The 15267-nt window shown below is 46.1% G+C and overlaps 1 protein-coding gene across 1 annotated transcript; it reads left to right on the top strand.

The window, feature by feature from the left end:
• The first annotated feature begins 1253 nt into the window (after positions 1-1253).
• aars1 (alanyl-tRNA synthetase 1) lies at positions 1254-14236 on the top strand. Its single transcript, XM_061676253.1, has 20 exons — positions 1254-1362; positions 2713-2870; positions 2961-3149; positions 3317-3462; positions 4220-4411; positions 4497-4641; positions 5309-5454; positions 5564-5672; positions 6004-6154; positions 6241-6365; positions 6888-7032; positions 7118-7296; positions 7996-8109; positions 8193-8399; positions 8876-9060; positions 9273-9381; positions 10824-10937; positions 12518-12724; positions 12987-13100; positions 13238-14236. Exons 2-20 carry the CDS (start codon positions 2727-2729, stop codon positions 13415-13417), a joined length of 2901 nt encoding a protein of 966 aa, XP_061532237.1. The 5' UTR covers positions 1254-1362; positions 2713-2726; the 3' UTR covers positions 13418-14236.
• Positions 14237-15267: the final 1031 nt, after the last annotated feature.

Below are 15267 nucleotides of genomic sequence, written 5' to 3'. Positions count from 1 at the left end.
TTTGCATTTTCCAACATCACTAGGCTTGGTAAGGAGATTGCAAGTAGGCTTTGGGTATTTCTGTGCGGCGAAGCACTCCAAATGTATCGCTTGTCGTCATTTCGTGATGATTTAAACTCGAATAGCATTTGAAGCCAGCATGTTAAGCTCGCCAGCACGTCTGCCTCAAAGTTCGGAGGTCCGAGGTCGGTCTCTCGGCTGCCGTTTCCTGTTTTGGAGTTTGCTAGTTTTCCTTGCACCTGCGTGGGTTTTGTGCGGGGCACGCCAAAAAGCCGGTATCCAAGATTCACTTTTACACTCGAGTTGTTTGTGCGCCGCAATTGGCTGGCAACCAGTCCAGCCTGCCTCACCCACAAGAGGCATAGAAACTGAGTAAACGGATGGATGTTGTCTAATGTTGATTTTGAACTAGTGTATGGCAGTCGATGGTAGACCGCTGCCAAGGCCAAATTCGTACCCAAAGTGAAAAACAAAAGTTGAGTCCAGTAATTGTGGTTTGTCTACTTGTCCATTTGACACTTTCTGTCAAGACCGGCTTTCTGCTGTGTCGCTGTTCTGCGTGACGGGCAATCTGGCAATCTTTCCTCGGGCGAAGGCAAGGGACGTTCTTCTGCAGGACGGCAGCAAATGCTCTCTCGACTGCGTGACCTGCGCTCGGACCGATCCGGCGTTAGCTAACGAATCGTGGGCAATGACGGATGCATTAAATCCATATGCAGACAATCCAGTTTTTAACGCCTCCCTCAAAATGTTTTACTGTACGAACAGAAATGGCCCTCCCGTTTATTGGAAACGACTTGATGGTTTACTGCGTTTGACTTGCAAAAAGTGAGAATTGCTCATTCCCAAATAAAAGAAGCATTTCAACAATCTCGAACATAAAACAATGAATGACAAAATGGGGAAATCTCTAGGATTACATGGAATACAAATCCATGGTACTAAATTGTGTAGTGCAAACTGTACTGTGAAACCTGTTGCGGCGTTGAAGTCTCAATTAAAATATGATGCAATCAAATGCTCGAGTTACTACACGTGGTCGCATCCAATTCGTGAAACTTGAGACTTATAAACACGACATACGTCACGCAAACCAATGAAGCGTCAGTCGCGACAAAACACATTTCAGTTGCATCAGCCAAGCGAGGCTCTTCGAGTCCGTGGAGTGGCGGGCCCGGCGAAGAGTGACAGTCAATCGGACCAATGGCAATCGACATTTGATGACACGTTCGTGCGCGTGGCCCAATCGGCGCGCAGCCGGGGCGTGTCGGCGAGCGGTGGGCTTTCCTTGTGGTGGAGCAGCGTGGGCACACAGCAGAGTGTTCGGGATCCGAAAACCGACTTAATTCTGCGACGTCATCTGTGAGTATTCATCTTTTCCCGGGCGGCTTGCGAAATGCACAAAATTCATCCTGGTACTCGGGAAGTCCTCCAAGTCGGAGTCGTTGCCTGAAATGTCGACGTTAGACTGGAGCGGGTTAGCCGGTGTAGCTAACCCTTAGCTAGCCGTCGTCACTGCCCCGCAGCGGCAAGCGGCAAGCAGCCGAGCGACCTCCAGTGCTTTGACACTTTCAGCTACCTGACGGACGATTAATGCCACGGCCGCGATGTGGTTTCGTCGTCAGGAGCAGGTGTGGGCTGTTTACTTTTTATCTTATTTTATTTTATTTTATTTTATTGTATTATTTTTTTTTGCCTGCTGACTTCTGCTGCGTTACTGCACAGCATACGAATGAACACCACTCGTAATGCCTTTAAACGAGGACGCGTGCACTGTTCATTACGACGTGTCACGGGTATAGTCCTTCAGTTCCCTTGAGTAGTTGCGGGGACATGTCGGTTTTTAATAACTGCAGCTTTGGAGACCTGTTTTGAGTTAGCTGTGCCAGCGCAAGAGATGTCCGAGTCCCTTGGTTTTGAGTATCTGCCACTACCGAGACCGGATCCAATTCTTTGGCAAGGCATATAAGAAAAAGAGAGAGTGCGTCCAAATTATCTTTTTTTTGGTCTTCTTTTTCTTGTGCGGTAGTGGTCCAAACCAAGTAAAGAAATCAAATCTTTAAAAAAAAAAAAAAAAAGAATCTTTTTATGGCATGTCAGTGGTACAGCACAAAATAATGATGCAAACAAATGATTAAACTCAAATTAAAAAGAGAACCTCAAAAATAAAATAAGCTTCTCTCGCTGTGAAGTTAAAGAAAAGCGTTCTGCGGCATCTGGCCGGCGGCCTCACCCGCCTCACCGGCCTCACCGGCCTCACCCGCCTCACCGGCCTCACCCGCCTCACCTTCTCGAAGCAACTGGTGGTTTGTGAAAAGCGCCAAAGGCTAATTTGTGGCTGCGAAATTAGCATGAAGAATGCCTCGCAAGAAGCTTGTCTGAACATACAGCTACTTGACTGTATCACAGGAAAATAGTCATACATTTATATAGCGCTCAATCGACAAAAAGTACTTTACAAAGCCTCACATTCACCCATTCACACACACACACACACACACGTTCATACTCCAAGTTGAACATTTTTAAAGATTCAGCGGAAGGGTCTTACGTAATCAGTGCTGCAAGGAAAAGTGATGGAATCTGAAGTGAATTCCGATCAGTGAACGTACAGCGAGCTAAAACGTGTGCTTGTCGCTTATTTCACGATGTACTCGGCGTAATTTTCCCACTCTGTTTTCCCCGAACTTGTCGTGTTGTTCTCGGTTCCAGAGAGCCGATTCAGAATGGATTCTTCTTTGAGAGGTGCTCAAATCCGCCAGAGGTTCGTCGACTTCTTCTCTCGCTATGAGCACCGGTACGTGCATTCGTCATCCACCATCCCGCTGGATGACCCCACGCTGCTGTTCGCCAACGCCGGCATGAATCAGGTGACCTGAGCGTGCCTCGGCCACCTCTGTTATCACTCTGTCAAAAGCTGCGTTCATCGACCGACTTCAACATCTCTTGGTCTCTACTAGTTCAAGCCCATCTTCCTCAACACTATTGACCCATCCCACCCCATGGCGAGGCTACGTCGCGCAGCTAACACCCAAAAGTGTATCCGTGCGGGAGGAAAACACAACGACCTGGACGATGTGGGTAAAGACGTTTACCATCACACCTTCTTCGAAATGTTGGGGTCCTGGTCCTTCGGGGACTACTTCAAGGTAGGTTGGTGTTAATACATTACGCAACCGCTTTGGCACTAATTATTCAACACGAGAGGGCCTTGGCCATTCATTTCTGGAGAAGCTTTGATTGAAATGCTCCCGTTGCTCTTTTTCCGTTGTCCTTTCTTCCGCTCGTTCCGCATCGTGACCTCTGCGTGCCGCAGCATCTGGCCTGCAAGATGGCCCTGGAGCTGCTGACCGAGGAGTTTGGCATTTCCATTGACCGCCTGTACGTCACCTACTTCGGTGGCAACGACGACGCTGGGCTGGAGGCTGACTTGGAGTGCAAAGAAATCTGGATGGCTCTCGGGTGAGCGAAGCCGGTGGCTCTCGTTCGACTTTTATTGGATACGTTCAGCTGTTGACATTTGTTAAAATATGCCAAATTGTTTGAGAGTTCACTGTTGTGTCAAGACGGCAAACAGAAGAGGGGACAGTCTTTTTTTCATTTTTCTTAAACGCTTCATTTGAACACGTATAACTTTCTCTCTTAAGTACTTGCTCTTATTGTGAAATGCAGCCCGATCTTTAATTTAGGAAATGAGCGAACATTACTCAGTTGTGCTCATATTTTTCATTACCAGGGAAGAATTTGCAATGTGTGTACAATCTTTTATTATGCTCTATCGTGATATCAGTGGAATAAAAAAACAATACTATCATTGACTGTGGATGTTTCGGGGAAAATACAGTGTTTTAAAATTCTTGGCAGGCCTGAACACATATATTGAGAGCGCAAGAGCAATGGATAAAAATATCGTACAAACAGTATAAAGGAGAGCAAACACTGTAATAGAAAGCAGCAGCGTAGCAGGTACCGTGAAGCGAGAACCGCGACGTAGCGGACGGTTACCGTATCTGTATTGGGTGATGATAAATTGCTCGTTGTTCCGCGGCTGGGACTCATTCTTTCCGTGACGTGTGCGTCCCAGGACTCCGATAGTCTCAAGTGGAAAATGAGGAGTGTGTAAAATATAGATGTTTCAGCTTCGTGAGTTGAAGCAAAGGACGGGAGAAATCAAATCATTCCTTCAATACTCTCTCGCTGCCTGTGCTCGTTGTGTCAGGATGGAGGAAGCTCGCATCCTGCCAGGCAGTATGAAGGATAACTTCTGGGAGATGGGAGACACTGGCCCCTGCGGTCCTTGCAGTGAGATCCACTACGACCGCATTGGCGGGAGAGACGCCTCCCACCTGGTGAACATGGATGACCCAAACGTCCTGGAGGTGTGGAACCTGGTGTTCATTCAGTTCAACAGGTAGCGCGCACGCACAGTGAAAGCGGCTTCGCTCGGAAGTTCCACTTCGAGACGCCTGTAAGGGATTTTCGGCTCTTCCCGTCAGAGAGTCTGAGACGACGCTGAAGCCGCTGCCGAAGAAGAGCATCGACACGGGGATGGGCCTGGAGCGCTTGGTGTCTGTGCTGCAGAACAAGATGTCCAACTATGACACTGACCTCTTCGTTCCATATTTTGAAGCGATTCAGAAGGTATGTCAAGAAGCAAAATTCTGAATTGTATTCCTTTCACAAGGTGATGTGTAAACATTTCTCCAGGCGAAACAGCTGAAATTTGGCATTGAAACTGTTGAAATAATTTAGTCATTGAAATACATATTTTTTCACTCAATAGTATACGATAGTACCTCGACTTATGAGTTCCCAAACTTCAAGGTTAAGAGCCAATCGCTCGGTCAACTTTTGTTGCGAGCCAAAACTTTCAGTCACAGTTGCCGACGCATTTTCAGCTGCTGAGCTGAAAGCCGCGCGCAGATGCTCACAATTGAAGCGCCCGCGCCCGCGCCCGCTTCAGGGCATAGATGGGATGCTGCAGTTGTTGTTGGGACTTTGGGTCTCTCCCAATGGACAGTAGTTACACTTCATAAAACCAATTTATTTCTTGACCTTCTCTTGTTTTATGTTCTTAAACAACACGACGCTATGTTGAGTCATTAAAATGGAACAAAAATCTATTTTTTTTTTTTGGAGAGGCAGAACCGATTACTGGTATTATTAATGGGAAAATCAATCTGATATGAGTCGATTGAGTTTGGACAGCTTGGTTGAGCAAATTCAACTCTTAGGTCAAGGTATCACTTCATATTTTCTCCAGAGGTGATTAAATGGACGAAATAACGCGAAGTCGCGTTTGTTTCAGGGTACCGGCGCTCGGCCGTACACCGGCAAAGTAGGCGCCGAGGACGCCGACGGCGTCGACATGGCGTACCGCGTGCTGGCCGATCACGCGCGCACCATCACCGTCGCCCTTTCAGACGGCGGGCGGCCCGACAACACCGGAAGAGGGTACGCATCCACGGGTCTGCATTTCATTTGAAATCATTCGTTTGCGTTTATGGCGAATGAAGTCACGCGCCGCGCTAAATATTTGATTTGTGCTTTCCGTTCCACGTAGCTACGTTCTGCGGAGAATCCTGCGCCGCGCCGTACGTTATTCCCATGAGAAGTTGGGCGCTCAGAGAGGTTTTTTCGCCTCGCTGGTGGATGTGGTGGTCCATTCTCTGGTGAGACTTGTTTGTTGTCCTGCCTCAGTTGTACGGTTTGCAATATATCCCGTGCAAGTCGCGGGCATTCGGGGAGGAGGACACATTTTCAACCCATGCCGGAAAGACGGCCCGGACGCCTCAACATAAGCGACAAATAAAATAAACGCTTGTATTAAACGACAGAATGATACAAATGTAGATAGTCTTAAATTGATCTGTAGATTAAAGATGCTCTTCAGCTCCCTCTTTCATGATTTCTTATTGTCTTTCACGGGCTCTCCCCACACCACATTCATCTTTCTGCTTCTTCTCGTTCACTGTTCTCGCCAACCTTTGTTCTATTTTTCAGGGGGACGCGTTTCCCGAATTGAAGAAAGACCCAGAAATTGTGAAGGACCTTATAAATGAGGAGGAGGCACAGTTCCTCAAAACTCTCAGCAGGGGGCGACGTATCCTCGATCGGAAGATCATGAGTATGGGAGACAGTAAAACCATCCCAGGTGGGAGAAAGTCGCATGAGTTCCTACAGCTGTGTGCGTGCTCGCTGCGAATGTTGAACAGGACCTTTGTCCATCTTTGCATCCAGGCGACACCGCGTGGCTGTTGTACGACACGTACGGCTTCCCTCTGGACTTGACCTCCCTCATCGCGGAGGAGAAAGGCATGGTGGTGGACTTGGCCTCCTTTGAGGAGGAGAAGAAGGCCGCACAGGTAAGGAAGACGAAGGAGGGGGAACCTTCTGACATCGTCGCAATCTGCCTTTGAATTTTGATGATAACCCATAAAGTGGTTCTTAGCAGTTCCTCGCGCAGTGGATGAAAATGTGCAAACGGGTCAGTGCCGAGGTACTCTTGAGCAAGTGCACTGATGTGCTCTGGCTGTGTACACCCCCTCATGCTGACATTTGAGTTTCAAAGTGAATTCATCCTCAGGGATCAAGCTCATTCCAAGAGTACAAACACGTTTCTTAACTCAGCCAAAACAAGTTCCTGATAAAAATGCCATCTGGGCTTACCCCTCATGCATTTAAGATGAATACATTATAAAACACTTTGCGCGATGGTTACATTCTTGTGTTTTGGCAAGGTTAGCTGTGCAAGAGCTGCCAATGAAATATTGATAAGGTTAGTTTTGATAGTGTAGAACTTTGGTCTTTTTTTCCCCTTCCCCTTCCATTATTTGACCGAATTGTTTTTGTAACAAGGCGTTGTATGCGTCTGTGTGTGTGTGTAGTTGAAGTCCCAGGGTAAGGGTGCAGGAGATGTGGACCACATCATGTTGGACATCTATGCCATCGAAGAGCTGAGAAATAGGAATATCCCCGCCACAGATGATTCTCCCAAATACAAATACGCCTCTGATGAAAATGGCACCTACGGTGCGAAAACCCTCAAATGCGCACACAAACCCGAGCTTTTGCATACGTCCAAGTCCGCGCCTTCATTTTGTCGCTATGTCGTCAGAGTTCCCGCAGACGTCGGGCACGGTGTTGGCCCTGCGCCGCGACCGCGCCTTCTGCGACCAAGTGACCACGGGTCAGAAATGCGGCGTGCTGCTGGATCAGACGTCTTTCTACGCCGAGCAGGGCGGCCAGACGTTTGACGAGGGCTACTTACTTCGAGAGGATGATAACACAGAGGACGTAAGTGCAGGAATATGACCGTGCGTATCCGGACACTTTATCAGGTACGCCATGCTGTCAGAGATCAATTTAAATGTTCTTTTTGTGCGGCGTCCTACTGACAGGTGTCACTAATCTTTATCTTTGGGTTCCTTGAAACGTACTATATGAATAAAAGTGATTTCTTATTATACGTCTTGCATGTTCTTATATCAAGTCATCATAACATTTAGGCCTAGCTTACAGGAAAGCCATTTTTATTTGTTGGCTTTATCCATTGTTGTTTTGGTCATTTATTTCTTGTGTTTAGTGAATAACGATAACAAACGTCCTCCTGAAAAATCGCATGCTAAATTTCAGTGTCCATCTTTGTTTAAAAGAAACAAACAAATGAAGCAATTGAGACCCCCCCCCCCCCAAATCGTTCAACCCCCGTCCCGATCGATGTCTCGGTAGTTCTAATTGGGCCCACGTCGTTGAAGCTTATGGGCTTAGTGATCCCAGAGTAACGAGGACTGGCTAAGAGTGGCTAACGGTTTAGCCACATAAACACACGTGGATGTTATGGCTAACTACGCACAAGTGTGGGTAGGAGATTTTTATGTTGTTTAGCCACATCGGCGAAGAGGTTTCATGACCCGTTGCTCACCCTGAATATGTTCGACAGAATTGACTGCTTTGTGTCGCAACTCTATGGAGACCGTGTTCTATGTTTTGCAGCGCATGGAATTCTCCGTGACGAACACGCAGGTTAGAGGAGGTTATGTTCTCCACGTGGGCACCATTTATGGAACTTTGACGGTCGGAGACCGTGTCACCTTACACGTGGACGAGGTGAGCTCGTCAGTAACTGAGAATATGCTTACGCGGGGAGAATCCCGGACGCTCTTGACCGTCTGTTCGTCTGCTGTCTCCAGGCTCGTCGTAGGCCCGTCATGAGCAACCACACTGCTACGCACATCCTCAACTTTGCTCTAAGAGGAGTTTTGGGCGAGGCAGACCAGAGGGGGTCCTTGGTGGCGTCAGACCGACTTCGCTTTGACTTTACTGCTAAAGCCGCCCTGAGCACGGGCGAGGTCCGGCGGACAGAGGAGATCGCCTGTGCTATGATAAGGGATGCCAAGGTCAGTGATGCTAATGGCCCGAACGTCAATAAAGAATTCCAAGTTTTGTATTTGTCTTATCATGTGACAGTTCTCGTTTGTCAAGTCAATTTCATCGATGTCGCTCTCTACGTATTGTAAACTGCAGGTTTAGTCTCTTGGCTTAGATTGAGTGTTGCTGCTTAGTTTGCTTCATTTTCTTTTGTTCAATTTCCATTTATAGTAAGGTTTGAAATACAGAATGAGGATAAAAGACCCCAAACTCACAAAAGACAAAATGCTTACAAAGGAAAAAAACCAACAAATTCAAGCTCTCGCCGTGTTCGATAAGATAAAAGAAATTTGCCCAAGCCAAGACAAAATGCACACACGGTATGCAAGACCATATGCATGTACACAATTTACACTTGGAAAAGAAAATCAGCAAGTCATTCTGAAACCCAACTTCTCAAAAGTCCAACTTAAGTAGCTGTTGACAAGCCTACTCTTTGCTTCAGCCTGTTTACGCCATGGATGCCTCCCTCGCTGAAGCCAAGGCCATTCAGGGTCTGCGCGCTGTGTTCGATGAGACGTACCCCGACCCTGTCCGGGTGGTGTCCGTCGGCGTCCCTGTTCAGGACCTGCTGGATGACCCCGACGGTGCCGCCGGTTCCCTCACCTCGATTGAGTTTTGCGGTGGAACGTGAGTATTTCCCACGTCGTCGGTCGTGTGCGTGAGCCGCAGAACAGGCGACAAGGTGTGTCTTTGTTTGGCGGTTCTGTCTTTGTAGTTATAGAATATGTGAACGAGGCAACACTGTAATCACTTCACACTCAACTTCCTGCTGGTCTCCTCGTCGGCCTCCTCACCTGCCTCCCCCTAACAACTATCCTGTTCCATTTTGTTATCAATAGCCACCTGCAGAACTCCGCTCATGCTGCGCCATTTGTCATCGTCTCAGAGGAGGCCATCGCTAAGGGCGTTCGTCGCATTGTTGCGGTGACGGGAAGCGAGGCTCAGAAGGTCGGGACTCGCACACATAAGCGCGCTATTCAACTATGACTTGTCTTGGTTGTTTACGGTTAGCTTGTCAACGCATGATTTGCTTTCTGCCGACAACCTCACTCAATTAAAAATGCTTTTGCTCTCGAGCAGGGATTTTCAACTGCGGCACGGCTGTCAAACCAATTTCATATTGGTCCAACCGAATGAATTTGTTTTTTAACAAATGGCCATGGAAAAGATGATTGCAACATTGCATTTTAGAGCACATCATCACCAAACTAAGGAGTTCAGTAAGGTATAAAAGGCCACAAAAGTGGCCACCCTGCGCTTAGAGCAGCTATAAAACTCAATCAAATAATAATAACGATGGCACGAAAGCCCACATTTCGCGCCATAGCGCGCACACCGGGCTTTGTAAGTGCATTAAAGGATGACATTATTGACTATCTTGAAACTTGATGTCTATTTCGGATGTTTGCGCAAAAGCAACATTCCGTCTTCTCAGCAGCCTGTAATAGCTTAAGTGGATGTGCACTTAATTATTGATGGAGTCGACCCCCCCCCCCCCCCCCCATCTAGCCCCTAAAGTTTCTCTGTTAACCGTGGATTATGTAATGCAGCATATGCTGGCTTTTAGCTGGTTGCACACGACAGGTTGGTCAAAATGTATATAGCTCGATCAAATTTAAATCCTAAGTGACTGATGGTGCAGTGGCACGTTCGCCTGACTTTGGTGCGGGGGGGGGGTGGGTCGAGTGACTGAGTGCGAATGGTTGTCTGTGTGTGCCCTGCGACTAAAATGGCGACCAGTTCAGGGCGTAGTCTGCCTTGCGCCTGAAGTCGGCTGCGATAGGCTCCAGCACCTTGCAACCCTGAACAGGATGAGCGCTATTGAGAATGAATGGATGGATGGAAATATAAATGATGACAATACCATCACACTAAGGGGGCTCTCATACCCGCCCACTAACTGAGCTCATGGTCCGTATACTGTACTCAGACAAAACCGACAACCATCTCAACACTAGTAGCAAATCATCGAGCAATAAGCTGTCATTTTAGAAATACTGCTGAGTTTGGTCTGTTGAAGGCACGCCCGCACATTTCGGAGGGTTTTTATGCTGCACATAAATACGGGGGGGGGGGGGGGGGGGGAAGGAAAACTGCCAACCTTACTGTATAAAAGAAGCAAAAGCAATACAAAGCACAATTTATTCCTGAATGCTTCAAATGCGCATTTAATTAAAAAATATGACCAGTTAACGCTTCAATATGGAGCTCATGGGAACTGAATGAACAGTAAACTCAATTTTAGCGAGTTTAAAAAAAAAAAGCTAAGAATAGACAAGAAAATATGAAAAAATTGTGTTCAAACATCAGTGGTTAAAGCGGGGGGAAGGGTCGCGCAATGACCCCAAACTTGACGGCGATGAAGTGTTCGTGTTTATGTTGTTCGCCAGGCTCAGAGGAAAGCAGACACGCTGAACCAAGCGCTGGCAGCCCTGGCAGACAAAGTCAAGCAGCAAACCGTACCCAACAAGGATGTGCAGAAAGAGATTGCAGACGTGACGGAGGTATGTTTGTGCATCTTCAGCGTGTTTTACCTTCCAGTTCTCGAAATTCCCTCCATGACGATGTTGTAAGGACATTGACTTGACTTGCGGGTGCTTTTTTTGAAAATGTATGTTTCATACAAATGTGTCGACTTTTGTTGCGGAGATTAGTTGAAGTAAACCATGTTAGTAAAGGACTGTTCAGCCCTAAACTGTATTACTTGTGCACTGATTTGTAATATTTCATAAATATTGATTGAAAATATTCGAGTCTTACCAATGCACTTGGAGGCTGGTCATACAGGCTGGTTTTACATATACGGTCCCATGATGTCCATGTACAGTGCCGTTATAATAAAGCTGTACACTTTCATTCCAATATGCCACCGCCACCGAGAGGTTTTGAGAAAGGTGTAGCCTACACTTTCATTCCAATATGACTGGTACGTCATGCATAAAATGTACAGTTGGGCTCATAAGTTTACATACCCTGGCATCATTTGTGAAATATATATATATATATATATATATATATATATATATATATATATTTTTTTTAATATGACTGACTGAACAACAGCCATCATTAAGTTCTTTTTTCCCCCTTTGATGATAATGCTTTTATGAAATGCTTGACAGTTTAATTTGAATCCCATTAAAATAAAATTAAATGTTTTGCATGGCCCTTTCATGTTTTCATGTCTTACAAATTATGCCTGGGTAATCAAACATGAGCACAACAGTGTGTGTTCTCATTTACTAAATAAAAGTAGGGCTGTGAATTTCAAAATAAGAGCAAGTCAATAAAAAAAAAAGTATTACGTGTTCAAATACTGCTTAACTTCAGAATAATTATTTGAAAAAACAAAAAAATAGATACTTTGTTTTGATCATACGGGTAGAAGCAAAATCATGCATTGTAAAAATACATTTTACATAAGTAGAAGGGTTTTCCAGAATTTTGCGTTCAACTGATTATACATGGGTGCACACGATACACGAGAAATTACGGTAATCTGAATCAGAATCAACAAAATGACACGAGCCAAAGAAATTCCATAACAGTAGAGAAATGGGTAACTGAGTGAGATCTATCAGTCTGGAAAGGGTCACAAAAGCCACTTTGAAAGTTTTAGGATTCCAGCGAACCATAGTGAGAGCAATGGCCCTTTTTTAGACTTTGTCTAAAAACAACCACCCACCATGTTGTTTTGTTCTGTTGAAGTTATGTCTTGATTGAACAGGTCTGTCGGTACGCAGGCTTAGGTGGGATCAGTGAAAATGAACCCAAAATTGTAATTGGCCACAATTAATTGCTGTATTTAACAAGGGTGGTAATTACTTTCACACACAGGGTCCGGTAACTTAAAATTATTTTTTTCCCCCGAAAGAAATGAAATCACCCTTTATAAACAGCATTTTAAGTTCACTCGGGTTATGTTTGTCTATTTACATTCAAGCGGGGGAAAAATGCAAAACTTTGAGAGGGGAGCCAATACTTTTTCACGGCATGATATGGGGATGTAGCACAGCGGTAAAGCACATGCTTCGTAAGATCTCTGCGAACTGCAACGTGATCGACAATGACTGCTTGTATACAGTCGATCGGCACTGCAGTGATCTCGCAGTGGCGGAAGGATGAGATGAGGGAGACCCTAAAGGGCTTAAAGAAGACCATGGATGACCTGGACCGCTCCTACAAGGCGGACATCCAGAAGAGAGTCCTGGAGAAGACCAAGGAGGTGATCGAGAGCAACCCCAATCAAGCACTGCTGGTGATGGCGATGGAGACTGGCGCCTCAGCCAAGGTGAGTTTAGTTATTTTTATTGAATTGAATTGATTTATTTTTTGAAAGGAAGTCTTGAGACGGAAATGTGGTGACGACAAAAGAGCGTATCCTTCTCGAAGAAATTGTCGCCCGGGAAGAAAGTGCGACCATTTTAAAATTCAGTTCCTCTCTCAGGCATCTCATTGTTTTCGTCATTGGCTTAAATTGGCTCATCGGTTCTGACCTTGAGACATCAGCGATGCCGACGTTGTAACGTCCACTCGCTCCTCCTCTCTCCCAGGCTCTCAATGAGTGCCTGAAGGTGCTGAAGTCCAACTCCCCTCAGACCGCCGCCATGCTCTTCGCCGTGGACCCTGATGCCAGCAAGGTCATCTGCCTGTGTGAAGTCCCTCAGGTAAATGCGGTCTCACAGCCCGCCTTCGTTCCCCCCCCCCCCATCACATACACGCTGATCTTATTGTGCATTTTGGTCCTGTATCGTGACCCAAACGCTGTAATGCTGATGCTAATGGGAAACCGTTTACCCCGCAGGAAAAAGCCAACCGTGGACTGAAGGCCAACGAGTGGGTTCAGAAGTTGTGCCCCCTGATGGACGGTAAAGGAGGCGGCAAGGACATGTCAGCACAGGCCGCTGGTCGCAACACACAGTGTCTGCAGGAGGCGCTGCAGATGGCCAAGCGGTTTGCAACGCTCAAGCTGGGAGAGAATTAAGATACGGGCTAAGAGGGAGGAAGAGGAGCCAGTCAAGTGTCATGTGCTATAAATAAATGGGGAAGATTGGAGCATCAGCTCATCTGCTCCTTTAAATCTGATTAGGAACGGAAGAGCACTGGTTCTTGCTGACGACGCGGTGGTGGCGACTTTCGGGAGCGGATTTGTTAATTTAGCGCCCTCAAAATGTATATCTGTGGGAATGACACATTTTAAATGAGTTAATGGCAACATCTCATGGCGTACGTACACTGACGGGACATCGCAGGCAGCGTAGATGGCCTGTGATTTCTTTTGCATGCTCGCGTACAGACGACAGGAAAGGGATTTACAATCCCGGAGTTTGACTCGGGTAGTGCAGAAATGTGACAATTTTCTGTTTTGAGCATTAACTTCCAATCTGTGCAGCCCTTCTCTTATTCATTGCAGTCTTGTAAATGTCCAAACATCCCTGAAAGCACTTTGTCTTCCTGACGAATTGGCCAACAATTCGCAATGCTTTAGCTCAGCCTCATTGTTCGGAAACTTTGTGTCAGCTGCCTAAACTCAGGGCCATGGCGCAGTCAGTCCCTTTTGTGCGAGTCAGATGATTGGATGAACTGGAGCGGTATCATTGCTTGTGAAATGAAGAAACCCTCAGGTCACAAGTGCTAACGGTCCAATCTAGTAAATCACTAACTTTGTATGTCCTGTGCAAAGGATCATGTTCTGCTTTCAGTATATGTAACTTCATTTTTTTTTTTATCACGTCAATGCGCAGTATTTAAATTGTCGTATCAAAGCTGTTCCGTGGGATTCGAATAAATTGTTCTGCCCTGCCCTGCGTCGACCGTTTTCTTCGCCGATCAATATGCTGATGAACAAATGCTGGACTTTCACGTATGGATACTTTCACTTCGGATCGATCGGACTTGAAGAGAGATGCGGAGCGACGTTTTTGAAGGCTATACTGTCTTAAGCTAACCATCTTAGAAAAGGGCGGTTTTGCCTTTAACTAATCATTTGTGTACTTATTCAGAATATTTTGAAAATACAGTATTTAACTTTCACATCTTACAACATACAGTATCAGGTGCCAGTATGAATGTATCGGGATGCAACTCCGTGACAGAGCGCTTTCCTTGCGTGAGGTCCTGGGTTCGATCCCCAGCCTCTTCGCCTCGGTTAACTCGGTGTAAATCTGACCTCGGACAATATGGTGCCAGCCATCACGTCGACGTAGGTGAGCTCAGGCGCTGCCTGACTGAAATCACATTTTGAGTACAGCGTCAAAATTGTGCTTGGGCATGGTGATCAGAATTGAAGGATTCAAATACCGTATGGTAAATTTGGTGCAAAAAGCATTTAAAAAGGGCCTGCAGAGGGCGTGGCAATCCGGTTTATATCGCACTTTGAGTGCATCGATGAAAGTGCAGAAATATAACTAATATTGGTCAAACACATTTCAGAACATCGAGGGGGCGCTGTAATTTGCAGAAATCAATCACATGCAGACAAGTACAACTGTCACCTGATTCTAAATGTGCCCCAATGAGGTCTCAGGAAATCTCAAGTGGCCATTTTGGCCATCATACCGAGCGAAGAACACTGTAACTGACGAAGTCCCCCCAAATTAAAAACTATGAATGATTTAAAAATGATGAATGATTTAAACTCATTTTTCCCATGAGATATTAACACTAAGGTACATTTGTGACCAGAGGTTCGTTACGTAAACTACTTTAATTTGGGCATTACCATTAGCGCTTCTTGGCTAATTAGCTAATTAACCTTCCTTTCTGTGTGTAGGTGGACCGTCTTCGAATGGAGCTTTGATTGGACATTAAACATTAAATTAAGGTACCACAATT

Source organism: Phycodurus eques, chromosome 5 (genome assembly GCF_024500275.1).
Source record: "Phycodurus eques isolate BA_2022a chromosome 5, UOR_Pequ_1.1, whole genome shotgun sequence".
Classification (NCBI taxonomy): Eukaryota; Metazoa; Chordata; class Actinopteri; order Syngnathiformes; family Syngnathidae; genus Phycodurus; species Phycodurus eques.
Note: the sequence above shows the minus strand (reverse complement) of the source record. Positions and strands in the feature narration are given on the sequence as shown.

What these genes read in the sequence shown, in the direction of transcription:
- aars1 (XM_061676253.1), top strand. Translation starts at nt 2,727, where the DNA reads ATGGATTCTTCTTTGAGAGGTGCTCAAATCCGCCAGAGGTTCGTCGAC. An exon ending in CCAACGCCGGCATGAATCAG is followed by an intron (nt 2,871 to 2,960) that starts GTGACCTGAGCG and finishes GGTCTCTACTAG; the next exon opens with TTCAAGCCCATCTTCCTCAA. An exon ending in ATTGAGTTTTGCGGTGGAAC is followed by an intron (nt 9,061 to 9,272) that starts GTGAGTATTTCC and finishes TGTTATCAATAG; the next exon opens with CCACCTGCAGAACTCCGCTC.